Consider the following 27,875-nt stretch of genomic DNA (forward strand, 5'->3'; position numbering starts at 1 on the left):
ATTTAACGGGGGGCAGGAAGCATTTTTTTTCTTTTCCATGCTCCCCTCCAGGGTACAGCTACCTAAAAGTAATAAACTGAAGGAAGTCGGTCACCTTGCAAACAGCCTCAGGTCCTTCACCTACTTTTCCCTCACACCTTTCCTGTGATCCTACCCCAAAACCAAAGTCGTCGAAGGAAGGGATTTGTCTTAGATCCCTCGTCTTTCTTCGTTTGTGCATCATCTTCTTGTCTGGAGTTGCTGCTTTCCTCTCACTCTCTTCCCCTCAGCAATTTTCCCAGTAGTTGCACACCCCACTTCAGTCCAATACAATGGGTAACGTGCTCTCCAGTTTCGCCAAGGGTGGCCTGACCGAGCAGGAGAAGGCCGCTCTTCTGAAGGGCATCACCGAGCGCGATGAGGCCATCAACATGCGCAAGAAGGCCCTCACCGCCAAGGAGGATGAGTGCGAAACCCTTTCAGAGCAGATCGAGTCTTTACAAAAGAAGATCGAGACCCTCGAGTCCGAGAGCAAACAGCAGATTGAGAAGCTCCAGTCCGAGCTGAGCAACTCGAGCACCAGCAACGACGCCGAGGAGGCCGCCTCTTCCCGTGCGCAGGAGCTCGTCACCACCAAGGCCCAGATCGCCGAGCTGGAGGAGAAGCTGAGCAATCTCGAGTCGGCCAAGCAGACCGCCACCGCCGAGCTGGAAGCCACCAAGCAGGAGCTCGCCGACGCCAAGGAGCAGCGCCAATCTCTCGAGGCTTCTTTGAACGAGGAGCTCGCCGCTGTGAACCAGAAGTTCACCGCTTCCGAGGAGAAATACCAGACCCTCCAGGAGGAGAACAGCAAGCTCGCCGAGCAGCTGGCTTCCTTAACATCTGCTTTGGAGGAGCAGAAGAAGAGCGTCGCCGAGTCGCAGGAGAAGATCGCATCCCTGCAGGGAGCCACCGATGAGACATCTAAGCAATCTGAGGAGGCTTTGGTTTCGGCCAAGAAGGAGCTTGCCGAGGCCCAAGAGAAGCTCAACAGCTTGCAACAGGCACACGACCAGCTGAAGTCTGACTCCGAGGCTGCCCAGAAGGCGGTCGAGGAGTGGCAGCAGAAGCACGAGGCTCTCGCCCAGGACGTCGAGGCTGCCAAGAAGGAGGCCGCTGACGCCCACGACAAGAGCAAGTCTCTCGAGGAGGAGCTCGAGAAGCTTCGGGCCGACCTGGCCAAGTACCAGGAGGACATCGAGGCGTCCAAGGCCGTACAAGAGTCTGCCAAGGCTGAGCTGGAAAAGGTCAAGGCTGAGGCTGCCGAGTCCCAAAACACGAATGAGGCTGCCCAGGGCGAAACAGAGACCCTGCGAAAGCAGCTCGAAGATCTCCAGAAGCGCTCTGAGGATTCTCAAAGCGAAGTAGCCAAGGCCAAGGAGGAGTTGGCCGAGGCCGAGGCTGCTCACACTGCGGACATGGAGAAGCTCAAGTCTATGGCCCAGGAGAAGATTGCAGCTTCCGAGGAAGAGCTGAAGACTCTGCGAGAGTCTCTCGATGCCAAGACTGCCGAGCTCCAGAAGCTGGTTGACGAGGCCAAGAGCGAGGCTGCTGAGACCAAGGAGCAATTGGCAGCTACCGAGACAGTAAGTATACTTAACCCCCATACATTACTTCTCCTACTAACTGCGTGATTAGGAGAAGAAGGCCATCGAGGCCAAGATTGCCGAGCTCGAGTCGCAGGCCTCCAAGGTCACTGACCTCGAGGCCAAGCTCGCTGAGTTCCAGTCAGAGAGCAGCAACAAGGATGAGGCCGAGTCTGCCCTCAAGGCCAAGCTGCAGGAGTCAGAGTCGTCTCTGGAGAAGCTCGAGGCCGAGAAGGAGGCTGTCGAGTCAAAGATCGCCGAGCTCGAGTCAGAGAGCTCAAGCAAGGACGAGGCCCAGTCTGCTCTTAGCGCCAAGCTCAAGGAGTCGGAATCGAGCCTTGAGAAGCTTGAAGCTGAGAAGCAGGCCGTCGAGTCCAAGGTTGCCGAACTCGAATCACAAGTGGCGGAAAAGAAGTCTCTCGAGGCCAGGCTCGCCGAGCTTGAGGCCGCCAACAGCAGCAAGGAGGAGGCCTCTTCCAAGCTCAGCGCTAAGCTGAAGGAGGCCGAGGCCAGCTTGGAGCAGGCTGCTGCTGAAAAGCAGGAGGCCCTTGAGAAGGCCGCCGCCGAGCACAAGGAGGCCCTGGCCAAGGCCCAGGCCGAGAAGGCTGAGGCTCTCGAGAAGGTCGAGGCAGAGAAGAAGGAGATTGCTGATAAGGCCTTCTCTGACAAGAAGGAGATGGTCGAGAAGGCTGTTGCCAACCAGAAGAACGCTGCCCAGAAGGCCAAGGCTGAAAAGGAGCAGGCTGAGGCTGAGAAGAAGGAGGCTGTGGAGAAGGTTGAGGCGGAAAAGAGGGAAGCTCTGGAGAAGATCGAGAGCCTGAGCAAGGAGCTCAAGGCCCTCAAGGAGCAGGCGGCCGGCTCATCGACGCCTGCCAGCGAGCCCGAGCACAAGACCGAGGCCGCGCCCGCCGCAGTTGAGGCTGCCGCGTAATGATCATGTCCGACGAACTTAACGACTCTCCTCCTTCCCCCCTCATCTTATACCCTCACACACTCTCTCACTCTGTCACTCACTCACTCACATCCAACGCCCCCCACGTACGACGACGAGATGATTACGCATCATGACAATCTGCATGGAGAGATTTGATCTAAGCAACTGGTTTTTCTGTTTTTCTATTTTCATGATGAGGGACGGACGGTTCTTGGGTGGTTGTGTTTTTCTGCTGTACTTCTTTACCTTTAATGTCTGTCGTCCTGTCATGGTCTATACCCATCGGAGTAACGCCGAACGAAAAGCACATCGTATTTTGCTGATAAATTGAGGATACTTGATTTCCCGACTTACTCCTCGTCGACTTTGTCTGCACTTGTCCGCTCGACGTGATGCTACCATATTTGATATTATCGAGGTAGTCTGTAAACTGTCCCGATTCTGTGCTTACAAGACCCTCATGTTCTACGCCCGTTGCGCTTGAATGGTTAGGAGAACACCATCCCCGCGTATCCATGAAATGACATCTAAGCCAGGATCTGTTCCGATCAGATTTCAGATTGTGCTTAAAGGAGCTGCATATAGCTATCTCGATAACCTCCATCAGACCACATAGACCCCGAGCACACTGCGCTGCTCACGTAGACTGGTAGACCGTTTTCAACTCCAAACGTGCGAATACGGTTCTCCCCAACACCGAGGTCAGGACAGAAACCAATCTCAACACCACCAGTAACATGGCGTGGAAGCAAAGACGACGACTGGCTTAGCCGCCTGTGGAGGGTACCCCGCATACAGTAGACCGTAGACCTCGATGGGGTTTGCTCTGGGACAAGCAAACGTGGGTATCGTAGCACGTGGGTATCGTAGCACGTGGTGGCACGCGGCATTCCGAGACATTTGGCACCGTGGCGCCGGCCAGTGAGCCCGTTACCCATCTTGTGCGACGAGAGTGGACAGCCACTCAAGGTAGTCAGTCGACGTACCGAGACAGAAACATATGCGGTACGATTCAGATCGAGCCGTTGCCTGGCCAAGGACAGAAGAAAGACCTTTCTAACTCCCAGCCCAGCGTGCCGTAGCCGACAGTGGTCGGTCGCCTTTCAAGGTTGCTGAGGAGCTACCCTCAGCTAACTACTTATACTATCGAGTGATGGGCCCGGGGTCAGCAACCATATGTGCCCAAGAACGAACGACGCTACAAGTCGCAGATCCTAGCCATGATCGACATGTGATAGCCATGATCGACATGTGATGGCCATGATCTGGCAGCAGAGGGCGCCTCTCGGGTCCCCTATACCCACCGCGGCATCGTGCATGTGCATATGCGTTGAGCGGGAAGCCCACAGGACAACGGCAAGCGGCATCGAGGTTCGTTCAGCGTACGGAGTACAGCTTACCGGTGCAACAGTGCAACAGCAGCTACGTTAGGTAAGTAGATAAAACGCCAGCCAAAACAGCCAGCCACTGTTCAATTTGGCTTCACCTGGGCGTGTGTCCCTGTCCTCGGGGGATGGCAACCGAGGATCATTAGCGCTCATTGCACCTGTCTTCATCCCTGCTATCTGCTTACCAGCCACCACTAAGAAGAGCTTCTGCTGCCTTCGACCCCACTTGCCCTCCCAGGATGCGACGCCAATTGACTTGCCAACCACCGACTTTCTTGTTTGGACAAACAAAAGCACCGCTACTGCAACCAGTTCGCATCGCATCATCGTCGATACGTGGTGAGACTTGGATGGGCAATTTCAGACTCTTTTACTGACAGCCAGACATCATGCACACCTGATAGGACCCTTGCAAGCAAATCACGCTTATTCTCCACTGGACTTTTTCCTTGATCTGACAGGCAAAACTTAGGCTGTAGGTGCCGTCCAAGTTCCGTCCAAGAGCTTGGGCTCGCGCCGTGGGACCCGTTTGACCCGTATGACGATGATGCCTCATGAATTCGGTGGCTGGCATCTGGGTTAGGTCTCCCTTTTTTTTTCCTTGCCCTTGGTCCAATGTCCATCCACCATGGTCTTTTAATAGACTCGATGGACTCGATAGGCCTTTTCTCTTTCCATTTTCGTTTTGTACTCCCTCATTGCTAGACAACAAACATATCACTCCACGAATCTACGGTGCATATAACGGCTGCGCTGATCCTAGCTTGGGTCATCACCGTGTACGGCAGACTCCGGTGTACATAACCCCCCCTCCCAATTGCTTTTTTGCAGGAGCGAGCTGGTTCTGCAGATGCAACATTTTTTTGGCGGCCATTTATTCTTTGTATCTATCTAATTGATTTTTTCGGCATATCCCTTTTCGCCACCATGCTCTTCACGACACAAAAGGCCGTATCGGCCCTGACGGCTGCGGCTCTGTTCACAAGCCAAGCAACAGCTCAGACATACTCGGCATGCAATCCCACCCAGCAAAGTAAGTTGTCGCAAACCTACTATTCCACGAACGCACACACACAGACCTCCAGTACTGACAGATTGTCTCAGCATGCAAACCAAACCCGGCCCTGGGCATGAAAATCAACGTTGATTTCACTCAGGGAGCAGTCGACGCCTTTGTCCCCTCCGGCGGCGCCCCTACCTATGACTCGGAGGGCGCCAAGTTTACCGTAGCGAAATCCGGCGATGCGCCCCAGTTGACCTCGATCTTCTACATCATGTTCGGACGTGTCGAGGTTCTACATGAAGGCCGCGACCGGCGCCGGTATCGTCTCCTCCATGGTCCTGCAGTCCGACGACCTCGACGAGATCGACATGGAGTGGCTAGGCTCGGACGACTACGAGGTGCAAACCAACTACTTCGGAAAGGGGATCACGGGCTCCTACAACCGGGGCCAGTTCAACCCAGCCAAGAACAACCAGGCCGAGTTCATAAAATACGTGGTGGATTGGGACCCCAACCGCATCGTGTGGACGGTCGGAAGCACAGTCGTGCGCCAAATGACATACAATGAAGCGGAACCCGGCCAGTACCCTCAGTCGCCCATGCAGATCAAGTTCGGCGCCTGGGCCGGTGGTGACCCGAGCAACCCCGAGGGCACCATTGGCTGGGCCCGTGGGCCGACCGACTACTCCAAGGGCCGTTCAGCATGTACATCAGGAGCATTTCCGTCACCGACTACAGCACCGGCAAGGCCTACAAGTACGGCGACACCTCGGGTAAGTGGGAGTCCATCGTGGCCGAGGGCGGCAAGGTGTACGGCAACCAGGGCGGCGCCGGAGCCCTGACCACCAATGCGGTTGCTGCCTCCCCCACGGGAGGCTCGCCCACGGTGCCGGCGGGTGGTATCGGCAGGGGCACCAGCGCCCCCACCTACACCGGTTCCTATGATGTGCCCGAGGGCTGGAGGATGACGCCCTCCGGAAAGGTCATACCGTCGGGTTCGGCCACAATAAGTACGTTTTCAGATTCCGCGAACCCCCCTACCACTAATATGCAAGAAAACCATATGCTAACGTGATCCCCCTTTCAGGTCCTAACTTCGCCCTTGTTATCGCTACCGCCTGCGGCATCGCCAGCCTCGCCTTCAGCTCAATCTCGTGGTAGCCTTGAACTTTTGACGACGTACAACGACCAAGGCTTCTTAACCATCATGACGGTGCCGGCAGGCTTCTCGACCTTGGAAAGGAAAGAGCATAGTGATGGATTGGTTTAAATGCATTTAAGAGCGGGACATGACATGGCGTAATGGCGCTTGGGTTTGGTATTATCTCGTCCGATCCATTGGACGAATGAAACGACACGATGCTACGATATGATAGACAAGGAAAAAGCATATAGAAGAATGATGTGCCTCAACAGGCAATATGCTATTGTATTAGATAAGCATTGTATGGATATCAATGGGAGTCGTTGGAGCACTAGATAGCATAACATAATACGAAGGTCTTTGGAGACGAGGGGCACGCATAGCTGCCCAACCTTGGATACATTTGTCAAGTCCATGCCGGCGTCGGAATCGTGATCTGCATGGCCGTGAAGACTGCTGATAACAACACCGAGACCCGAACCCCTGATAGAGAGGGGCCAATGACAAGTCATCGACGCCCTTGACGCCCTTTACCCCGGATTTGCTGATCGTTACGGCATAAGCATGGGCGGGACTGGTCGAGTCGGGGCCTGGCGACCTGGCTAGGGCCGCTTATCAGCGGATGCCCCGCCAATCCAGGGATCCCGCGAGCGCCCCGCGCCCTGCTTGCCTGCCCGTTATCGCATTCCGCGTCAATACGGGGGGTTGGCTGGCGTTGGTCTTGCTTATTCCATTGGCCCATTAGGTCATATACCAGGATGTCGGTAGGACGACGTCAGCTCGTGACCTTTCACTCTAGGGCCAATCTTCTCTCTGCCAGTCAGTCGGTATTTGGTAATGGATACATGATCGGTTTGCCTTTTCGATAAGCCGCTAGAAATCGGAGGCGGGCGCTTTTCTCGGCTTTAGAGTTCAAGACCAACTCATTTTCACGCTGCACTATCTTTGCTCGCGGTCCTGTTATATCAAGGGAGGGTGGGCCGCTCACCACGCCCTCCAGTCATGGCCCTCGTCCGTTGCCGGATCCGTCATTCCTGGACACTGACACCCAGAATTCCAGTTATAACGCGGCCAGCAACACCAACATCATCTGTTGTTGCTACTGCCAACGCCACCCTCACGAGATTATCTGCTACTGCCAATGCTGCTGCTGTGAAGGGAAGAAGGACGTCGATACGAAGCATTACTAGCACTACTACAACTCGACCCTTCTCCACACACCTGAGAAACATGAGTCCGACCAATGTGGGAGGCATCGGCCTGGTCGCCGAGGAAGTCCACATCGGCAAGCAGGCCCCGGAGCCGCTCACGCTCGAGGGCATACGGGCCCGTCGAGCCAAGGCCGGCAAGCTGGATGCGCCGACCGCGTCGTACTCGGACAGTGATATGTTCAAGGCTCCCGTGAGTTATACCCTTCCAAACCCAATGCATCATCACATTATTCACGTATGTTCATGTATGCTGACAAGTTTGTCACTAGCAATCATTCAAAAAACCTCTGGCAAAACGATGGGATCGTAAGTTGATGGATGGAGCATTTCAACTCACCCCCTTGCTCTTTTCCGGATTATAGGAGTGTGTCGGTCGTTGTCTTCTCTAACCAGCAATTTCCAGACCTCTTGAGCCCCGAGTCGGCCGCGCGGAAACCCTGCGTGCTCAAGCAGGCCGCCAAGCACCTCAAGAAGCCCGGCCTGGTCTCGCTGGGCGGCGGCCTGCCGTCCGCGGAAAACTTCCCCATCGAGCGCCTCAGCATGCAGGTGCCCTCGCCCGCGGGCGGGTTCAGCCACACGGACAACCTAAAGGAGGTGACCATCGGCAAGCACGACGTCCGCGACCACCAGGGCGAGGGCGTGCTCGACCTCTCCATCGCGTTGAATTATGGCCAGTCCATCGGCTCCGCCCAGCTGCTGCGCTGGGTCACCGAGCACACGGAGCTGGTCCACGACCCGCCGTACGCCGACTGGCGCTGCGCCCTGACCATCGGCAGCACGGGCAGCCTCGAGGCGGCGTACCGCATGTTCGGGGACCGGCAGCGCGGCGACGGCATCCTGACCGAGGAGTACAGCTTCAGCACGGCGCTCGAGACGGCGGCGCCGCTGGGCTTGCGCGTGTTTGGGGTCGCCATGGACGAGCAGGGGTTGCTTCCCGACAAGATGGATGAGCTGCTGAGTAATTGGGATGTCGAGGCGCGGGCGGCGCCCGCAGGCCGCGGGTGCTGTATACGGTGCCCTCGGGCCAAAACCCGACGGGGGCGACGCAGAGCGAGCAGCGGCGGCGGGGGGTGTATGCGGTTTGTCAGAAGCATGATGTCTTCATCTTCGAGGACGAGCCGTACTATTTCTTGCAGATGCAGCCATACCAAAAGGGGGCCAGTGGTAGTACCACTGGAACAACCACCACGAAACCCAATGGCGGCGAATCTACCACCAACGGCGACGCCGACGTCGAAGCCTTCCTCCGCACCCTCGTCCCCAGCCTCCTGAGTCTGGACACGGACGGCCGCGTGATGCGCCACGACTCGTTCAGCAAAGTGGTCGTGCCGGGCGCGCGCGTCGGCTGGGTCACGGCCAGCGAGCAGGTCATCGAGCGCTACATCCGGCACGCCGAGTGCTGCAGCCAGGGGCCCTCGGGCTTCAGCCAGGCCGTCCTCTACAAGCTGCTCGACGAGGAGTGGGGCCACGCCGGGTACCTGCGCTGGCTCGCGCACGTGCGGGATGAGTACGCGGCGCGGCGCGACGCTATCCTGGGGGCGTGCGAGAAGTACTTGCCGGGGAGGTGGTTTCTTGGACGCCGCCGGCGGCGGGGATGTTTGTACGTTTCTGGTCGCCCTTTTCTGTCTTTTTATTCGTTTCGTTTCCTTTCTATATCCATTCCATGTGGTATTTGCTGACAGAACGTCCCATAATAGCTGTGGCTCAAGGTCGACCACACCCGACACCCGCACGCGGCCAGCAAGAGCCTGCTGGCGCTCGAGGAGGAGATCTTCGACTCGTGCATCGACAAGGGCGTGCTGTCGTGCCGCGGATCCTGGTTCGCGGCCGAGTATGACCGGCCGCTGTCGGGCCTGTTCTTCCGCACCACGTACGCGGCCGCGTCCGAGGCGCAGATGGCGGTGGCGATCGAGCGGTTCGGGGACGCGGTGCGGGGTAGCTTTGGGATTTGATGGATGATGGCGCGATTACTGGTTCGGAGGTTAGGCTAGCATGATACATGGTTTGATGATGTCGACTGGGGCGCTGTTGGCGGTTGATACTGGTGAGCAAGGTGTACCACCTCTGCGAAAGATTGAGCATTCGTAACGGTGTGGGGGCGAAGGATTGCACCAGATTATCCAGGCTAGAGACTAGACTGGGGCCATGGTCGAGTATTGGATGCATTCTGGCTTGAATCATGTCATATATACGATACGATGAAAGGTTGAGGCCATGGCTCGATGGCCGGCATTGGTCGTATTTGCTACTTATTAGAACATGGTAGCAGGGGCAGTCCGGGGCACTCGTCGTCATCCGGCGCTCAGGGGTAACATTGCTGGAGCTGGAGGCCAACATCTAATGTTATAGTCTTGCTGCGTTATGGGAGCTTTCTATTAGTACTAACTGGTTATCTATTCAGCCATCAAGTCATGGCCTGTAAAGAGCCTCTTACGTAGTAGTGTTAGGTCCCATAATGGGCTTTCAATCTATGGAACTCTAGTTCGATGACAATTTGGAAATATATACGGCGATCCAATCCATCCAAGGAAACGATGTACACACCCCTGGTCGATTACTTTCGCTCGCTCGTTCGCTCCAGCTCATCACCTTCCTACGGTACAGTCACAGACAACTGATACGTCTTGCCTGCCTCAATGCCAGTGAACCTGGCCTCCGGCAAGACCTTGCCCTCGTGCTCGACCGTGACCTCCTGGACGTCCGGCGACCGGCGGATGTCGACGTGGAAGACGGCGCCGCGGAACTTGCGCTCGACCCGGACGCGGTCCCAGTGCGAGGGCAGCTGCGGGCGGACGCGCAAGCCCTCCGGGTCGCCGCGCAGGCCGCAGAGGCCCTCGATGAAGCACCGGTACACCCACGACACGGTGCCCGTGTTGAACAGCTGGCTCGACCGCCCCGCCGTGCGCGGCAGCTCGCGCCAGCCGCCCCGGTAGTAGTTGGGGATGTAGACGGGCAGCTGCCCGCGCTGGCGGTAGTCGGCCTCGTCGGGGCCGGGGATCATCTGGCGTAGGTAGCGGTAGGCTCGGTCGGCGATCTCGGCCTTTTCTTCCTTGGTTATGGTGGTGGTAGTGGTGGTGGTGGTGGTGGTAGTGGTGGTGGTGCAGGTGGTGGTATCATCGTCGCTGCTGCTGCTGCTATCGGTTGTGGTGGCACGCTCGCCCAGCGCGTACAGGCTGTAGATGTAGAACACGGCCGCGTGGTTGTACACGGACCCGTTCTCGCCCTGGCCCGGGTACTTCTGCGTCACGCGCCCAACGTCCTCGCGCATCGCCGTATAGGGCGGCGCGAACATGACGAGGCCGTACGGCGTCGCCAGCTGCGCCTCGACCTGCTCCATGACGGCGCGCCGCTGCGCCGCCGTCGCTGCGGCCCCGCCCAGCAGCGCCCACGCCTGCGGGTTGAGCCAGAGCCGGCCCTCCTTGTCGTCCCGCACGCCGAACGCGACCCCGTCGTCCGTGATGCCGCGCGCAAACCACGCGCCGTTCCAGAAGTGCGCGTTGGCGGCCCGGTTCACGTCGGCGGCGCCGTCGCGGTAGCGCTGGGCCAGGTTTTCGGAAGGGCGGTGCTGTGCGCACACGTCGGCCCACAGGTTCAGCGCGTAGGCCGTCGCCACCGTCAGCCAGCCGGACACACCCTTGCCCTTCCAGCCCGCCATGTTCATGGGGTCGCACCAGTCGCCCTGCGCGATGTAGTGCAGCCCGCGCTCGTCGCGCGCGGCGTCGGACAGCAGCCAGTCCATGGCGCGCGCGAAGCGCTCAAAGGCCGTGTAGACGGCGCCGTGGCCGTCGCGGATCGGCTCGTCGAGCAGGGCCCAGTCGCCCGTCTCGGCCAGGTAGATGTCGAGGGCGACGGGCAGCCAGACGCAGTGGTCCGTGTGCGGGACCTGGTTGATGTACTTCAGCTCGGCGCCCTCGACCAGGATGATGCCGTCCGGCATCGCGCCCGACTTTTCTTGTTGGGACAGCGCCGTCACGAAGGCCTGCTGCGCCACGCCCGGCTGGATGTAGCTCATCCCCATGTTGTCCTGCATGTAGTTGCGCGTCTGCGGGTCCGTCGTCAGCCGGTTCACGTCGCCGTGGTAGTAGCCCTGGCGCGGCAGCCAGTGGTTGACGAGGTTGTCGAGCGCGCCGTCGGGCGTCTCGACGCGCAGGCAGCCGCTGCCCGCCGCAATGTAGGCGGCATAGTCGGCCGCCGTCTGCGCGAACCCGGCCGCGCTCAGGTACCGCGCCTTCATGGCCCGGATCTCGGCGTCGTCGAGCGCGGGGCCGAACAGGAACCGGTACTCGCGCTGGCCCCCGTCCCCGTCGGGCGCCAGCTCGACGCCCCGGTACTGCACCGCGGCCGCGGGCGTCTCGTACAGGGCGTCGCCGTTCTTCAGCGCCGGCTCCTGGGTCGCGCTGGGGTTGTGCAGGCCGCCCTCGCCCTCGAAGGCCTCCTGCATCGCCTCCCAGGCGTCGGGCGGCGTCTCGCACAGGAAGTACGTCTTGTCCTTGAGCTGCTTGTTCTTGAAGTAGTCGGGCGCCTTCTGGTAGGGCGTGACGCTCGTGCCGACGATGCCGGCCAGGTCCTCCCGCCAGACGGCGCCCTGGTTCATCCACGACATGTAGCCGATGGTGAAGTACGGGTAGACGCTGACCCTGCGCGGCCTGCCCGACGTGTTGGTCACGCGCACGCGCCACAGCTCGGCGACGTCGTGCGTGGGGATCACCAGGGTCATCTCGACGCGGATGCCGCGGTACTCGGCCCGCCAGGCGAGGTCGGCCTTGCCGACGGAGAAGACGTAGTCGTCCAGGGGCGCGCGCACGGGCTCGTAGGGCGCCGAGAACAGGTCGCCCGTCTCCTCGTCTTTCACGTAGACGAAGCGGCCCGGGTGGTGGGCGTAGTAGGCCTGCTCGGGCTGCATGAAGGTCCGGGCCTCGAGGTTGGGCGCGTGGGCGTACTTGGCCGGCTCGGGCTGCATGAACTGGGCCACGGCGTAGCCCCGGCACGTCATCTGGATCATCATCCGCTGGTTCCACAGGAAGCCGCCCGCCTTGGGCATCGCCGTCGGGCTGTACAGCTCGTACCGGCTCCCGTCCTGGGTCGGGCCCAGCAGCGGAGGTGCCATGGTTGCTGCTGTCGCTGTTGCTGGTGGTTGGTTTAATCCACTCACCACGGTGGCAGTGGCGGAATGCAGCCTTCCGGTGACCCTTCGTCTAATTTCGGAGGAGATGGTGTGGGCGGGAAGACTTGCGCGGTTTTGGCGGCTGGGAATGACTCAGGGGAGCACTTTGAATCGCGGTTTGAAGAATGACAAGGAGGCGCCCGGGGGAGACTGCAAGCAAGAGACGGGAAGCAGAAGGTCACGAAAATGGGATTTAAAGACGCGAGGAATTGATCGTATGTCGTTCGTTCTCAATTCATGACTCCCGGGACCAGACTTCAGGCTAAAGGTCCAACGGCCCGGTTGACCGGCTGGGTCATTCCGCATCTCGGGAGTCGGAGTGGCATCGTGACCACGTTTGAGTGGATCTTTGCCGCAGAGAGCCTCGACATGGGTCACCATTTCAATCAGACTTCGCTCCGCCAAGAGCGACGTGTCATTTTCCATTTGATTTCATTGTACTATCCACGACTCGGAAGGAAAAGGGGAATCTCAGAAGAGAAATCTTGACTCTCCGTCGCCGAACTGTCTTTGCCGAGCATGCCAAGCCCATGAGAGGCTCTTCCTGCATGCTTGGCACTGCCAACAGGAAGCTCGGTTTCGGGGATCCTCTTCGAGAAGATTATCCTGCTCCAGAATCAGCAGAACGGGCAGGTCTTCGCAATTTAAGCCACAATTATCCTTTACGACGGTCTCCGTGATTGACATTGACGACGGGCGATGGGAGACATTGCGACTCAACCTCGTTGTTCGTTCTCTGCTCATTGGCCTGGGACTTGGGCTACTTGGAATGCGAAGGCCGCGCGCTATATCCTTCAATGGGGGGTGGCTCTGCAATTGCTTCCTGGGAACTTTGGTCTAGGGTCCGCTCAATTTCCTATGCTGTAAAAAAGACAACCAGCGGCGACCACGGATATGAACAGGCAGTAGTAATCGATGGAATGGCCGTCATCGCCGAAGCATGTCAGGAGCCCTTCTGGTACTTGACCAATCGCGATAGCCAAGAGGATATAGGCCTTCTTGCAATAATGGTTTTGGTTGATTTCGAGCAGGATCCGGTCAAGGAAACCGATTCGGTTCCTTGGGCATCTGCTGAACTCTAGCTCGAAGTTTTGGTCAAGGGGTCGTTGCTGTCCAACCCACGCTGAATGAATTTGATGGCTGGAGAAAGCCAGGGGAAAACGCCATCCGCGAGTTCGGCCAACTCATGTATCATGATATTGCAAACGTCTGGGTCTTTTTTTCGTATAGCGCTTGGAAGGATTGGCCACCCTTCAGGGAGTCGCTAACATGGCCTGTCATATTCTAAGGTGGGGTAGAGATGCTTTCGGAGACTGGAAGCTACTGAATTAAAACACAGGCTTTGACCTGACTATTAGAGACTTGGCACATCCTATAGGAGTCCGGGTTTCTGGCATGTCAAGGCCCAAGAATATTATTACCAGACTGTCTCCATGTCTTTAGTTTCAATGCTAGGCTTATACAGCAGGTCCATCAGTCTCAGCCTGATATAGGCGAGGGAATAGATATCGTGAGAGTTCAGTGACAGCTTGGAGTATGTAGGCCACGATATTTGCTTCAGCCCTCGCAGGTATTTTACTGCTAGTCGCCGGTCTTCCAAAATCCAAAAGAAGATGTTCACCACCACCAGCGATTTGGGGCCCGCCCGTCCCGAGTCCTGGACAGTTTGAAGATTTATTCGCGCAGATTGCTGGTCAAAGCCAGTCTTCTCAAGTACTTGGACAATTCTTCCCACTTGTTGATTGTCTCGGTGCAGATCAGTACCGGTACTATATAAAGCTAAGTTCAAAATAATGAGCTTTAGGTAGAGGAACGTACTTGGTGTTAACCAGGACCATCATCCTCGGCGTGCTTTCTAGCTTCCTTTGGTTTGACCAATTGCGCCCGAGTCCTGCTCCTCTTCGGCATCGATCGAGAGGCCGCCATCGTATGATGGCGGAGTCTCCCTCGCTTCCGGGCTTTGCTTTAATCGAGTACGATGGGCAACGCCTCAGTGGGGGGTCTTGGTCCCTTTTAAGCGCTTCTTCTAGATGCTGGTCCAGGAAGGGTCGAGCCAGCTGTGCGGTACCGGCACTCAGCTATCTCTGATCAGTTCAATGTGAGCAACACGGTGTTCGCAAAGGTGGTAACTACGTGTTCGACACCACAGGGAGCTTAACGATTTAACTTTACAACCGCTCAGCTGTGTAGGCCGTGAAACCTGCCGACTCTCGGCGTTAGTGTTATTACTCTTTTTTGAATAAACGAGATGCCTCAAGGGGGAATAAAGGCAACCCCTCGAATAAACGATATATCCATCCCCCGAGACACTGGGATAATGAGGAATAACGGCTAGAATAGGAAGGTATAATCCCCGAAAGTCGTTTACTAGGGACACTCGTTCATTCTCTTACCTTTCAGGCACTGTCACTTGCCGAAGGCTCCTGGCTGTCCGCCGACTATCAGGATGCTCCTGGAAAGCAGCATTGTCGCTCCACACACTACAGGGCCAGCTGTACTTCCATCATTTGACAACCTATGGCTCAGTCTTCTAGGGCTTTTGGTCTCCGTATTCGGCCCAGAACATATCCTCCTGATCTGCCAGCAATCTTGATTCCCTCTCTTTCGAACGTAAAAGTCCGGTAATGGACCTGCTTTACTGACAGATTGCGCATTCAACTGGGTTTTCTCGTCTGGACGTTAGATTCCGACGAAGCTAAAGAGAACGAGCTCGAAGGTGTGCTGCACCAAAATGGTGTAGACGACACCCATCGAAGCTAGCGTGCTTCGATCTTACACTGTTAAATTAAAGAAGCTGCTGGCTGGGCCGGCATTTATGTGGTCCGCGAGGTTCTCTACAAAGGCCAAATTGCCTCTCTCGAAGACCTTCTACAAGGCCGAGAGACCCCGAGGCTTCGAACGGGAGCAACCCGGTTAACGATCACATTAGAGGATGGGGGAGCAGCTTCTATCCGGGGAAGTGGGAGCGGCTATCATCGCGGGTCCTGTGAGCAAGAGTCCTCCGGCAAAGACGCCCGAGTATCTCAGACCGCCTCCTTGTATCTTCGGCAGACTATTACCCCGTGGGTAATACCACTCAGCTCTCTCTTCCCATGTTATGCACTTTTCTTCTTCTTCTTCCTTCTGCTCCTTCTGTTTTATATGTCCTAGGCATGATCAGGCCATTGGCATAAAACCTACTAGTGCTCAGCGTTGTAGATGTTGGTGCGCTAACCCTTGCACTATACCTGTGCTTCCATCGCAACGCGGCGTCGCCTGGGGAAGTCTGGGTAACCCGATGACAGTCTAGGACAGGACTAGAATTGAGGCACAATAGGCTCCATTAACAGTCCTTCTCATTATATATCTCGGAAACAAATCATATAGACACTTTAATATTGTCTCCTTGTCTATAACCTAACATTCTGTCATTCCACAATGGACAAACGGGAAGGGAGCCAATGCAACCTCTCAAAAGCCAAACTCGTCCCCTTCTCAAATGCTGTGCGCCTAGAATACTCCAAGGGGTCGCGTTAGGTTGAAAGGTCCATCCCTCTCTACAGCTACAGATATTTCATCTCTACATGTTAGTGTGGGCCGGAAGAGCGAACCCCCCTTACTGAGCGTGCGAGGTACAGCGGCCAGAGCAACAGATAGATTACTTCATCATATTAGCAAAGTCGCTGGATACAAGACCGTGTAGGTGCATCGTGAACAGAGCCTACGATAACACACGGCTTAGTACTCTTACGATAGATATTAACGGGCACCGAAAACGATAAGACAATAAAAGAAACCACAAGACGTTGAGAGACTCGCTCACTCACCGTCATTATAATTTGTGAGCAACCAATCTGATGTGGCAGCACGCTACAGCATGTTTCAGTGCGGGATGAAGGCACATCAAGGTTTAGGAAGGCCTTATGTGCCCCATGCGGTGAGCGCATGTTCAGAAGGGATGAATTGGTATGCGCTCAGACATCAAGGACCTGTATATATGACATGAGATAGACCCGGTAGATAGATGCGAAACTCAAGGCTTTGAACCCCCGCCTCTCAGGACCTACCACGCTGACCGACTGCTCACATAATTATAACTAGCTTATTAGAGTCCTTATACCACACTTAGGCGTCACATTATATACTTAAGGGGCACACGACACATACGAGCTACCCCTATTTGACCTCGCACGCCGCAGCCCCTTTTCTTAGACCGCTCCCAGGAACCAAGGATAGCTCGCATATTCATGATCCGTGCGACCTCTGCACTTGACAATTGCATGTCCGGTGTCTAAAATCTACAGCGTATTGCTTATCCCAAGGCTTGAGTCCAGACGGAACCACTCGTACAGGGGGACTTGCACAAGGGGAGGAGTCTCCGAAAACGTTCTACAAGTCATGTAGATGCATTCAGTGAAATGCTAGCCGTACACTGGAATACACGGGGAAGGAAGAAGAAGACCAACCCCCCCCCCAATTAAGCGATGAATTGAATAATGTTTCCAAAACAGATACGATCCACGGCCAGATGATCGGCTCGCATCATTTTACGACTGCAACGTAGCAGTGCAGATGAGTCCATCAAAAGCCGCGCCGGATGTAAGGTCTGGCCGGACTCAGAATCAATCCGGCAATCTCCAATCCAATTGACTTTTTGATCTTCTCCTGCCGGCTTTACGTGTTGCTTATATATGTGTCGACAGTTCACCAGTTGACGTACATCCTGGATACACACCTCGCATCCAAACACATACACCGACCGGCCCCCCACCTCAGCACCCCGGAAGACCACATGACGTCATGTGTCTTTTTCTCTATCTCACTTCCACTTACTTCCTGCAATATCCAATCCAGGTACTGGCATACAGACAGACCGAAAGAAGAAAAAGAAACGAATGACACGTAAATGACAACACACACACACAAGATCTGGAAAAAAAAGAAAAAGAATAAAAAAAGAACCACTGGGAGCGCAAATTGCTACGGGCGAAACACCGAACCACCACGTCGTCATGACTAATGGTTTCCATTCCTAGCAAACACACATCAATTGGATCCACTGCAGGTAAAAGTACATGTAAGTATCCAACATTTTATTGCCGATAATCCATAGGCGATAGAAAGGTCCGGCGGGCATGCCAGCGGGTAAACGTACATACGTAAGTACGTGTGATGATGTCGGCAATCAGAGAAAGCTGAAAATAGTAGCACGGTATTACCTTTTGCTAGTCACAACCCACTTAGCCAGTAATTAACAGACAGGACTGCGAGATTGAATGATTGTCGGCAGACAGGCAGACTAGCAGGCTCGGAGAGTAGTTTATTACTACGGAGCTGGTTCGCAGATCGCTCCCTCTTCCCTTTCATCAATTCCCCGAGACGGTTAGACCGTGCCGAACGCCTCGTCTTGCTCCGAAAGTGGGCAACGCGCATGGCGATCTCATCAATCAGTTGTGGTTCAGCAAGCTCCATCCCGTGCCCGCACCGCCATTCTTGCGTCACTCGCAGCCGCCGATCGTGGTAGGTAGAGGTGACAGCAGCCACTTGCAGCGTGGCTTTTTTCTCTGAAACCCCCCAATCTTTCAATTTCGCCAATGCCCAATGAATGGGCTGAGAAGATAATGTGTGGCTGCTACATAATCCTTGACTCATATGCTCATCATGCCTGACACCAACCTAGGTTGGACGATAGCGACGATCTGCTGGCCGTCTATCCGGCCAGTCGTCAGTTTCTCTGGTGGTACAGTAGTCGTGGTCAGTCCCGAGTCGGACGTCCTCCCTCGTCCCCCATTGAGAGAATGATAAGCCTTACTTACGCTCGGCCTGGCTGGCTGCTTTTACTTAGCCACAATTGATGACTACATACTCCGTAAGTATGTAGCATCGCTATGCCCCTTACAACTAGTTACATGGCAGCATGGTACGGTTTTGGCTAGTCAAGCCTCCCCCGAGCAGCCGAGACCGCAATCTACATGGGCACCTGTGGCGAATGACTCTCCTGGTTGCCGCATACGGCAATTTCGACGGGGGCCCCGGCCCTTCATTGGCCATCGCCGCCTCGTTTCCCGCTCCCGAAAGTCACTGTGGCTTTCCGTCTCTCTTCCCACCTACAACTACCCCCCTCCGTGGCGAATTGCGATAACCTCAAGCAGCAAAGATCCTCTCGCCCTCCCGCGTTCAAGCCACTCATCTGATGACTTCCCTCCTGTACGCCGTCCCCCCGCCTCGTGGCTAGTATGAGCATCCCCAGCGTATCATCCATCAACCCAAATATAGACTGTACATTGCGATTGGGAACGCGGTACATCAGCCCAACTCCCACCTCCACAGTACCCGGGGCGTGTTGGTAAAAGTGTGGCACTAGATCTGCCGGCCCCGTCTTTTCCATTGCATCTGTGGCGAAGGGACCCGAGACCCTGAGCGTCGTACTGATGAAGGTTCAAGGTTCTTGTCCCACCGCCATCACCATTGGACGAGAAGGACGAGTTGCTCAAACAACCTACCTACAGCCGACATGAAAGTGGCGAGTGTGTGGCTCGCGTACGAGGGAGAGCCACAACTTAGATTGATGCCAATCATGTAAGGTTTCGCAGTTGGGTGCGTCCAAACCCAATGTCGCGTGTTGTCCATGTAACTAACTACCGCCTGTCTTTGTCGCACAAAACACGCAACACCAACCCCGGACGAGCTGACTAGAAGCCGCGTTGCCGGTCGTGATTGGGTTTCGACCCCCCAAGCCCGGGCGGGGGAAAAGGCCGTCGTCAGTGAGTCAGTGTCGACGTGGGCTTGCGCGCCAGCTCGTCTCCGGGCTCCCCAAGGGAGGCCTCTTGCGAGGTTCTAGATTGTCGTCGCCGTTGTCGTCCTGGTATCATCGCGGCATGTTTGAAACCACGTCAGTTACCCTCTGACAGTAGTCTTCTGCAAGCGGCCGCATAACTGCGCCACGCCTGGCCCGGGTCTCTGCTATGGATTTTCACTTGAGAACAAAGTCCTTCCCCTAGCATCAGCCCAGGCCCAGCATTTCCAGCGTGTAGGAGAAAATAGCGCCTGTCTGCCGAGTGATCGGCACCGACGTCTTCCACTTCGGGACCCAATACGCGGGGTCCCATCTGGCGACCGCACGCTACCGACGGAGGGTCAAGCCTCCCGAGTGTTGACCAGACAGGCGGTGGACAAAACAAAGGACACTGCAAACACGCCTTACCAAAGTACCCTTTGAATACTACTAGTATTCTCACGGCTCGTAACGACTTGCAACAAGGAGCCATAAAATTATAAAAAATAATTTTATATTCCTGATATATTAAGGATCAATACAGTATTTTTTACTGATTTTTAAATACGTAAAGTTGGGCGAGTATCTTACCTTGAAGTTTATACTCGGATTTGCAGTGCCCTTTTTTTTGTCCCCAGCCTGCCAGAAGTTGACCTCGAGAGGTCAGTCGCAATCACGAAGTAATTGTGGCGAGTGATCCCCGGATCCCTACTGTTGGCTAGGCCACAGATCGGAAGGCTCCTGAACAGTAAGTACCGATACTTTCGGTCGCTCAATCGGCGATTTTCGTTTCTTTGGGGGCCCTTTAGCACTCAATTCATTGCCCACTACGGAGTACACACCCAAAATGACCAGCAGCCGCTGCAGTGCGTCACGCTTGCATGATGCACGCAGCAAGGGACCTAAGGTGCCTAGGGTGCCTAAGGGACGCGCTGTAACGGACCCTAGGTAATCAGCGCAACTCTCCAGCGGTCTTTGTTAGCTGCAGCAGCGAGCGCCAAGGCTAATTGCAGCGCAACCCTCGATGATCTACCAATTGACTCTGAGCCACTGCAAGGCGGCACACACCACACACACACACACGCTGTAGCCAGTATGATGCACGCCAGACTGCCAGTAATTTCGTGCCGCTCCAGCGCACATGGGATCAGGGGGCGAACTGCTGAAATGCACACATCACAAGCTTGCCGAGCCGTCAGTTAGTGAGTGACTCAAGTGTCAGAGGCAAAGCTCCCCCGAAGCCGATAGCATTGCAGCCGCTGGTGAACGGTAGCTGAGCTTTAACTGTTGTTACCTTGACTTCATACGAGCGCGACTTATATCTTGGTAAACGTGGTTTCGAATCACTTTGTGTCCCGCGCGCGTGTTGCCGTCACGACGAATGTGTTCGAATCATTCTTCATCGGGCCAATATAGAATGACTCGTGAGGAAGGAAAAAAGGAAGTTACAGTAACTCGGCTGCAACTGCCCATATTCATATGCGTGCGCACGCTACGCTGCTGCTGCTGCTGCTGCTGCTGCTGCTGCTGCTGCCGCTGCCGCACATAAGGGGGTTTTCGATAGCCTAGGGATTGGATCATCGAGGGGTGATTGCGGGGACGGAAATAGAACAGACACCCGCGTGCAGCGATGTGTGTTGCGCTGATAATCTTAAATGGGTTGAAAGGGCTGATCGCTGGAAAGAAGAAGACGGACGGTTCTGCAAGAAACGCTACCAATACGGTGCCGTTGGATACCTGGTAAGCTAGCTGGAGCGTTTAGTGTACCGTAGTATGTACGTAGTAGTGAACAGCTTTTTCTTCCCACTCTCCGGGCTTCGTTCTTCACCTTCGTGCACTAGCAGACTCGCAACGCCAACCCCTAGAAGATTAGTCGAACGAAAGAACCGAGGGAGGCGGGAAGGCCGGTGGCCGGTGAGCAGCGACTGGTAAATGCGGGCTTCACCTGCTGTGCTTGTAGATTGCGTAAGAAGTAGATAGTCTGGTACTAGCATTGCTGGTTGCTCATATGTTAGCAGGTAGATAGACAGCCTGCCTTTTAACAAGATATCGTATCAGCGAGGATCTACAGTTCCTGCAGACAGCCTCTGCAGCAAATAGATGCTCAGCCACACAATGTACCTCGAACTTGGAGAGCAAAGTATCGTCGACTTCTGGTCCCGGGGTGCAAGTAGCTTTCTGTTCTGTCTATTTGGGGGTGGTCTAGTGGTCTTCTAGGCGTTCGAATCGATTGGATTATCAGGTGTCAGGTAGTGTCTCTGTGGCCTGGTTGCCGGTGCCGTTTAGCCACAGCAGTGGTGGTAGCGATTGTGGTATTGTGCTGCAGCATCCGAATGTAAGACGCGCAAGTCACTCGCCACACTTGCCCATGCCACAGCTGCACAACTGCTTCTTCGTCGGCGGCCTAGAAGGGGGGCTGTGCAGTCGGACCCCGAATCATCGAATGGAGCGATGGGATTGGCTCGATCGCTGTGGCTTGCCTCTCTTTTGTGTCGTTCTTATTTCCCTCTGCCCACCCAAAATCCCAGTCCAGCCCATCCTTTCCCCATCCACACTCGTCGTTGCTCGTTTCTCGGCCGGACGGCACCGGGCACACTTATCTAGGGAGTTCGTTTGGTACCTACTGTAAAGAGAATGGATGGGACGAGGGATGTTCCTGGGCGGGGTTGTTACCGGGGGGCGTGAGACTTATAACTAAAACGTGCGCGCGCGCTGCTGCTTTGCTGCTGTTGCCGTGCCGTGGGTGTGACCTAGCCCGGACTCTAGACCTTGACAGACCTTTCTGCGTGGTAACATGGTCTGTCGATTTGAAGCAGTGGGATGCCACCTCGAATCGGGTCACATGGGTATGTATGTGATTCTGGCTGTGACGCTGGTGTGTTGCTCTCCTTCTAATACCACATTATGCTACCCCTCTCCATTCCTCTCCGTCTCTGCCGGTGCGCGCGCGCGCAGATACATCCATAGATGGATGGATGCTCGATGCGGTTGCGCCGATTCCCTAACATTGAAAGAGACTACACTTCTTTTAGTACATACACTACACCCCAGCACCAGACACCCCCGGGGAGGGCCTGGGCCGAAGTGTGAAACAACCCTTATTTGCGCAATTGGACCGGGTTGACGGTCTTTCTTTGCTTCTTCCTCATTCTCTCTTACGGTTCATGCGTGATTTCAGATAGAACAACCCTGGTTTGTCTGAGGGTGCCGGGCTCCTCAATCTCTGTTCCATTTCGTATGAGAAGGAAAAGAGCGTTTGATTATGTACCTTATTATAGGGAAGAGGAAACAGTGAAAACAGCAGTGCGGCCGTTTCGACTGTTCGAGATGCCAGCCAGGGGGGTGGGTGGGGTGTGCATAGAGAGAAAGAAGAACAGCCAATCAAACATATCTAAGATGAGATTTCGAATGTTTGAAGTTTCACGTCGCTGCACTCGTCCACTCACAGCACTCATAGGCCATGAGTGGAGAGTAGAGGGCAGCAGAGGCCGTATCGCATGTAAGTGCAAGTGTAAGCTGAGTAGACCTACATACCTACGTATCTCTCATTCTTACGTGCAAGACAAGTACAGCTTCCTCCGGATGCAGGGGGGGAGATAAGAGGTAGTACAACGAGATATCTGAAGGTGAAGTATGATGTAAGATCAGTTAAAGGGCTATTCTCATTCATGGATAGAGCGCCGTGGCGTAAAAGCCACATGAAGGCGGCAGAGAGGCTTGCACCAGTCGATCTTCGTATTGTCAGTGTAGCCTGCCGGCAAAGTGGAAGGCTCCTTGCTGTCAACTGCTGTGACAATATTAGTCTCTGCAGCCTGCAGGGAGGAGGGAGGTATGTAGAACAGAGGGGTCAGCCACTTCTTCTGGGGCTTGCGTTGCCGCTGTCCCGTCCGGCGGGCAGTTTCTGGGCCTCTTATTACTAAGGAATTAGTGGTCGTAGGTACTGTTGTTGGCGCTTCCAGCACCTACCACACATGCGCACCAGCCAGCAGCTCTTGTTGTTGTTGAAGTCAGTCCCGTCCCTACTGACACACCCTCCCCTCCCCTCCAGCCAACGAGCGCCTAACCGGTAACAGTAATGGGGTAGCCCACTTTCGACCGCCCAGTAATAAACTCTCCCCAGCCCCTGTTACTCGGCCCTACTTAGAGTTCTGCTATAATCCAATTCGGGGGATTGCGCTCTGCACTGCTGATTGAGGACGTTTGAAGGGGTCAACGGTCCATAGGCTGGGCTCACTCAACAATGCCCACACCATCTATCTATCCATCCACTCCCTCCCAAATAATAACCCATGGAAAATAAAAGAACCTCGATGCCCTCCAAATATCTCGATCAAAGTCATGACGACAATGGGACCTCCATCGTCGCTTCTAAAAGGGGATGACGGGGCGGTCAGTAGTAGCAATAGATGGGGGGTACTTACTTTCACTGTACCTCCTTGGACGGCCATGCCCGGATCAGGCCACTAAGATAGCCCTATGCGGAACAGACATTGTGCAAGGAGTGTGATATTGCGACCGATTCAATAAGCTCTCTGTTGCTCCCATTTCCGAGGGAAACTGACTGATCAGAAGACTGTGTGAGCATGCGTGCTTCTGCCCGGACTAGCTCCGGAAGCTACGCTGGCAGTGAAGAAAGCCGTCTTGATGACGCCAGCTCGAACCGAGATTGCCACGGAGATGTACGTGTGTCCTGCAATACGGCTGTTCCCTTCCATCACAGTAGGCTGAACGATATTGTGTTGCTTGCGTTGCTGCCCATTGCTCTCTCATCTCCGGCCCTGCAACCTGGATCGAGTCAGTTGCGCGGCTCGGGTAATAATCCCGTTAGATTAGCGTGCCCTCCTCCAACACACTCAGCTCAAACCCATGCATCCCATGTTCCATGCAATTAAGCAAATGCCATGGTAGCGAACAGAACGTCCCATCTTGTTTCTACAGTACGCTGTTTCCCCGGACGATGTGCTGATCAACCCGCCATGCCAGATCAACCCGCCATGCCAGAGGGCTGCAGAAATGGCAGGGTTGCAGGGGCACCACCAATGCCCGTCATGCGCCGCCCTCGTCCCTCATCCTACCCACTTTCGGTATTGCTGTCACATAGTAATAAGATGCTAGAACAGATATTAGGGTGTCAAAACTAGTATAGTAAAATATTGGTACCGAAGTAGATAATTTGACCCAACAAGGGGTCCATAGGTATCAAATCATACCCGTGGGGAGCCTATCCTTGCGTGCTCCTTGCCTGCATGCTCCCCGCGGGCTCGCCGTGTCAACCTTTCTCTCAAGTCCAGTCGAACCACCATCCATCCGTATACAGACCGGGGTATGTGCTCCAAGGAGTGTCGCGGCAGCGTTCACCTCCATCCAATAACCACTTCATTCTAATAGTAACCCAATAAGGATAGCCGGAAAAGCGGCTGAATTCAAGAAGCGTATCGAAAAAGCTGCCCATGAAAGGGAGTGGTATCTTTAGAAAAAGTCCTCAACGCCCAATGCTGTCAAAGCAAAAACGCCCACCGCTGCGTCATCGTGTGCGATCCTTTTATATGCTCACCCGAGCAAAGTATATCGTTGCCGTAATGCGAGGTTTCCCCCAAAAATGTCTATATGTCGTCGTGTCGTGACCACCGAGTATTAGAATCTAAGTCGTAGTTCGTACCCTTGTGTCGTGCGTAGTACGCTGTGGGCCGACGACGTCTCGCCTTCGTCAGCACTGTCGACGGCCATCTCCCACTCTCGTTTCGGCTGGGGAACGTTTGCTTCAACTTCAGCAACGTCCAAAACCATGTCTTGTCCCTCAGACATTTCGCGAATAACATCGTCGTCAACTTCGATCGGCAATCCACTGCCCAGAACATGAACGATGCGAACAACCTTGCTGGCATCGAACTCCCATTTCGCTGCAACTCGGGCAACGAACTCGTCCAGAGTCCTCTTCGAGAGGTACACGGCTCGGTGCAGGTTCTTCTGGTTGCCATTCGAGGTATCGTTTCGCGCCACGTAGAAGCAAGCAACGGGTTTGACTTGTCTCTCCGGGGGCGCCTTGTAACTCGGGTCCACTCCAATCGCCTCGATCCAGCCGTTGAGGTTTCCGGATTGGCCAACCTTGCTAACCTTGGTGGGCTGGTCGGACAAGCGTCTTCCTGGCGATCGAGACCCTGACCCCTGGTAGTCGTTCCATGGTGCAGGGCCGCCAGCGGCAGAAGCTTGTGATTGGAGCGACATGGAACTCGGTGAAGGCGACACGAGTAGTGAGTTGGCCGCCGAGCTTCTTCCGCTTCTGATCTGCCAGCTATCCTTCGACTCGACTTTGGTGAGATCCGTTGGCTCTCCGGCAAGGCTCACGGGGTGCAGATCCGGGTCGTCCGTTTCCTCCCCCGCGCAGGTATAGGACACTGACGGGCCTCGTGCTGGTAAACATATCCTGTAATGTCTGGAGCTTGAAATGAAGATCTTCTTCAAGGGGAGGTCGACCGCCGCCGCCACCGCCTGCTGAGCTCGTGGACGACATCGACCATGTTCTCTTGTGCTTCGGCGCCTTGCCTGGGCCTCTACTGTCTTGCGCCTTTGCTTGAGATGCACCGCCGCGCTTTCTCTTTCCGAAGTCCTTCATACCGCTTTCTGCCTGTGCAATCTGCTGCTTCATCTTTTCAATGCTCTTCTTGACATGGGCAACATCGTTCGAAAGCTTCCGCTCCGCACCATGGTCACGGAACAGCTTCACTTTGCAGAAACATATTTCCTTGTCGGCGTCAGATGTCGGCGAGGTTCCATCGGGAGCTAGCGTCACTGTCTTGGCGCAAAGACGGACGGGAATACCCTTCACTCCCTTAGAATGGCTGAAGTCGGTCGAAAGGAAGTTGAAACGAACAGCGACGTTGCATTCCGCGGTACCATTAATGCCTGGCGTCCACACGACGGAGAAACCGTCAAACGATGCAGTGTCAAGCTCCACCCGGGTTCGTTTGTCATCTCCCTCTGCTGGCTGACCAGCCTCGACGTACTCCACTGCCTGTAGTTTACCGCCGCGCTGGTGAGCTTCGTTGGTGCCGCGCCCCTCTTTCCAGAGACTCCAGCAGACTCCGGGCTTTTGCCGCTGTTGCTCGTCTTCGAATGAGATGCGCACAAACGTTCTATATCGCGTGCCAGGGACGATGGGAAGCGTTGAGGCGGTGTCTACCACTGATAGCGAATAAGCCTGACCCTTGTTCAGATACGTGACGGGAATCTCATCGGCATGCTTAATCATAGCGGTAGGCGCGTTAAGAGTGGCGTGGAATCGGAACTTCTCAGCAGACGCCGGAAGCGCATGTGACATGGGCATGCCAAAGTGTCTTGGCTGGTAGCCCATCATAGGCGGAGACTGAGAATGGAAGTTCGCGTCCAGAGAACCCATGCGCTCCTCCGGGTTGTCGGAATCAAGGGGAGATCCATCGTGGTCCATGGTCTCATATCCTGTGTCCTGATGCACGAAGGAGGAGGGCGCAAACGAGGACTGTGCTGGCGCGGGCTGGATAAAGGGGTTAAAAGGCTGGAACTGGTGCGGTGGAAGGCCATGGTGGAAGTGGCTCATGTCCATCATGGGCGCGGCACCTGAGTGCATGGCGCCTTCGCTTGTGGGCAACGACAGCGGAGTCCCTAGGCCCATCCCCAGGCCGAGAGTAGGTGTATGCAGGTCACCGGCCTGGGGATGGTAGATAGTGTTGGTACCGCCCGGCGTCGGGGTGTAATAGCCTGGCGGTTGGTTTGCGAAGGTAGCAAATGAGAACGAGTTGGGATCTAGAAGCGACGGTGTGAACCTCCATTGTTCAGCGGTCGCCCGCGGAGTTGGGTCTTGATCTCGAAAGGCTTCATGTGCTAGAGCGTGGCTGTAAAACGCGGCTTAAAGTTAGTTTGTGTAGAAAATGGGGGAGCACCAGCCCCAACTCCAAAAAGCATGAAATCTGGACAGCCGTTGAAATACGGCATTGAAACATGAGATGACAGGTTCCAGCTCCGTTGTTGCGACATCTGCCCGCCTGTGGCGATTCAAGACTGGGCTGATTTGGAGCGCAGAAATCCCAAAATGCATGCAAGTGTCGTCGGCCGAAAACCCCAAGTACCCCACGTCGCGCGCATCGTGGGTGGTGCCCGCACCGCCTCACACAAAATGCGACAAGCATGGCAAAAACGACCACCACCCGCGGCAATAAGAAGCACCACGGTGGAGCGAAATCAGAACATTAAGGGAAAAGAAAAAACATACGTGTCTACATGATGAAGGCCGCCAGGCAATGCAGGATGGTTGGCGGAGGTTGCACTTTGCGCTGGCGCTGCTGTAGTCGTCGACTGGCCCGGGACAGACACCTCGGGAAACTGCTGTCGGAAGTTGGCGAGAAGCTCATCGCCAGGCTTCTGTGAGCTTGTTCTATAGCAAGCGCATGAGGAGTCAGTATGTACATTCCCAGATATAGAGAAAAACAGGATCGCGCAGTTGGAAGCGACAACGAAATGGGTTGTGCGCCGCAACTACAGAACATGAGAATGCCCTTTCTGGTCCGGACCTTCCCCAGTCCAAAGATGGTGGTGGTGCCGGTTCGCCAGGCTGTAGTTGTGGCTTGTGCCTCATCCAAGAGTCAAAAATAAGAGTGGTGAACTGGAATGCTTACCTTTGTCGAAACATCTGGGGTGAGA

The 27,875-nt window shown here is 55.3% G+C and overlaps 5 protein-coding genes across 5 annotated transcripts; 3 read left to right on the forward strand and 2 right to left on the reverse strand.

Moving 5' to 3' along the window:
* Positions 1-311: 311 nt before the first annotated feature.
* PG994_012526 (uncharacterized protein) lies at positions 312-2,535 on the forward strand (the record flags this gene model as incomplete). Its single annotated transcript, XM_066863935.1, has 2 exons — positions 312-1,604; positions 1,657-2,535. The coding sequence occupies 2 exons, from the start codon at positions 312-314 to the stop codon at positions 2,533-2,535; spliced, it is 2,172 nt and encodes a 723-aa protein (XP_066713045.1).
* Positions 2,536-4,853: 2,318 nt separating this feature from the next.
* PG994_012527 (uncharacterized protein) lies at positions 4,854-6,090 on the forward strand (the record flags this gene model as incomplete). Its single annotated transcript, XM_066863936.1, is given in 5 exon segments — positions 4,854-4,959; positions 5,031-5,202; positions 5,219-5,598; positions 5,622-5,939; positions 6,017-6,090. The coding sequence occupies 5 exon segments, from the start codon at positions 4,854-4,856 to the stop codon at positions 6,088-6,090; spliced, it is 1,050 nt and encodes a 349-aa protein (XP_066713046.1).
* Positions 6,091-7,303: 1,213 nt separating this feature from the next.
* Positions 7,304-9,236, forward strand: PG994_012528 (L-kynurenine/alpha-aminoadipate aminotransferase; the record flags this gene model as incomplete). The annotated part of the gene is given in 4 exon segments (XM_066863937.1): positions 7,304-7,474; positions 7,678-8,242; positions 8,260-8,888; positions 8,982-9,236. 4 exon segments carry the CDS (start codon positions 7,304-7,306, stop codon positions 9,234-9,236), a joined length of 1,620 nt encoding a protein of 539 aa, XP_066713047.1.
* A 641-nt stretch (positions 9,237-9,877) lies between these two features.
* On the reverse strand, positions 9,878-12,391 carry PG994_012529 (uncharacterized protein; the record flags this gene model as incomplete). The annotated part of the gene is made up of 1 exon (XM_066863938.1): positions 9,878-12,391. The coding sequence occupies one exon, from the start codon at positions 12,389-12,391 to the stop codon at positions 9,878-9,880; it is 2,514 nt and encodes an 837-aa protein (XP_066713048.1).
* A 12,445-nt stretch (positions 12,392-24,836) lies between these two features.
* Positions 24,837-27,864, reverse strand: PG994_012530 (uncharacterized protein; the record flags this gene model as incomplete). The annotated part of the gene is made up of 4 exons (XM_066863939.1): positions 24,837-25,510; positions 25,548-27,070; positions 27,448-27,609; positions 27,851-27,864. 4 exons carry the CDS (start codon positions 27,862-27,864, stop codon positions 24,837-24,839), a joined length of 2,373 nt encoding a protein of 790 aa, XP_066713049.1.
* Positions 27,865-27,875: the final 11 nt, after the last annotated feature.

The sequence above is a fragment of the Apiospora phragmitis genome, assembly GCF_038363925.1.
Source record: "Apiospora phragmitis strain CBS 135458 chromosome Unknown utg000010l:1.0-9815664.0:1.0-9183399.0, whole genome shotgun sequence".
Taxonomy (NCBI): domain Eukaryota; kingdom Fungi; phylum Ascomycota; class Sordariomycetes; order Amphisphaeriales; family Apiosporaceae; genus Apiospora; species Apiospora phragmitis.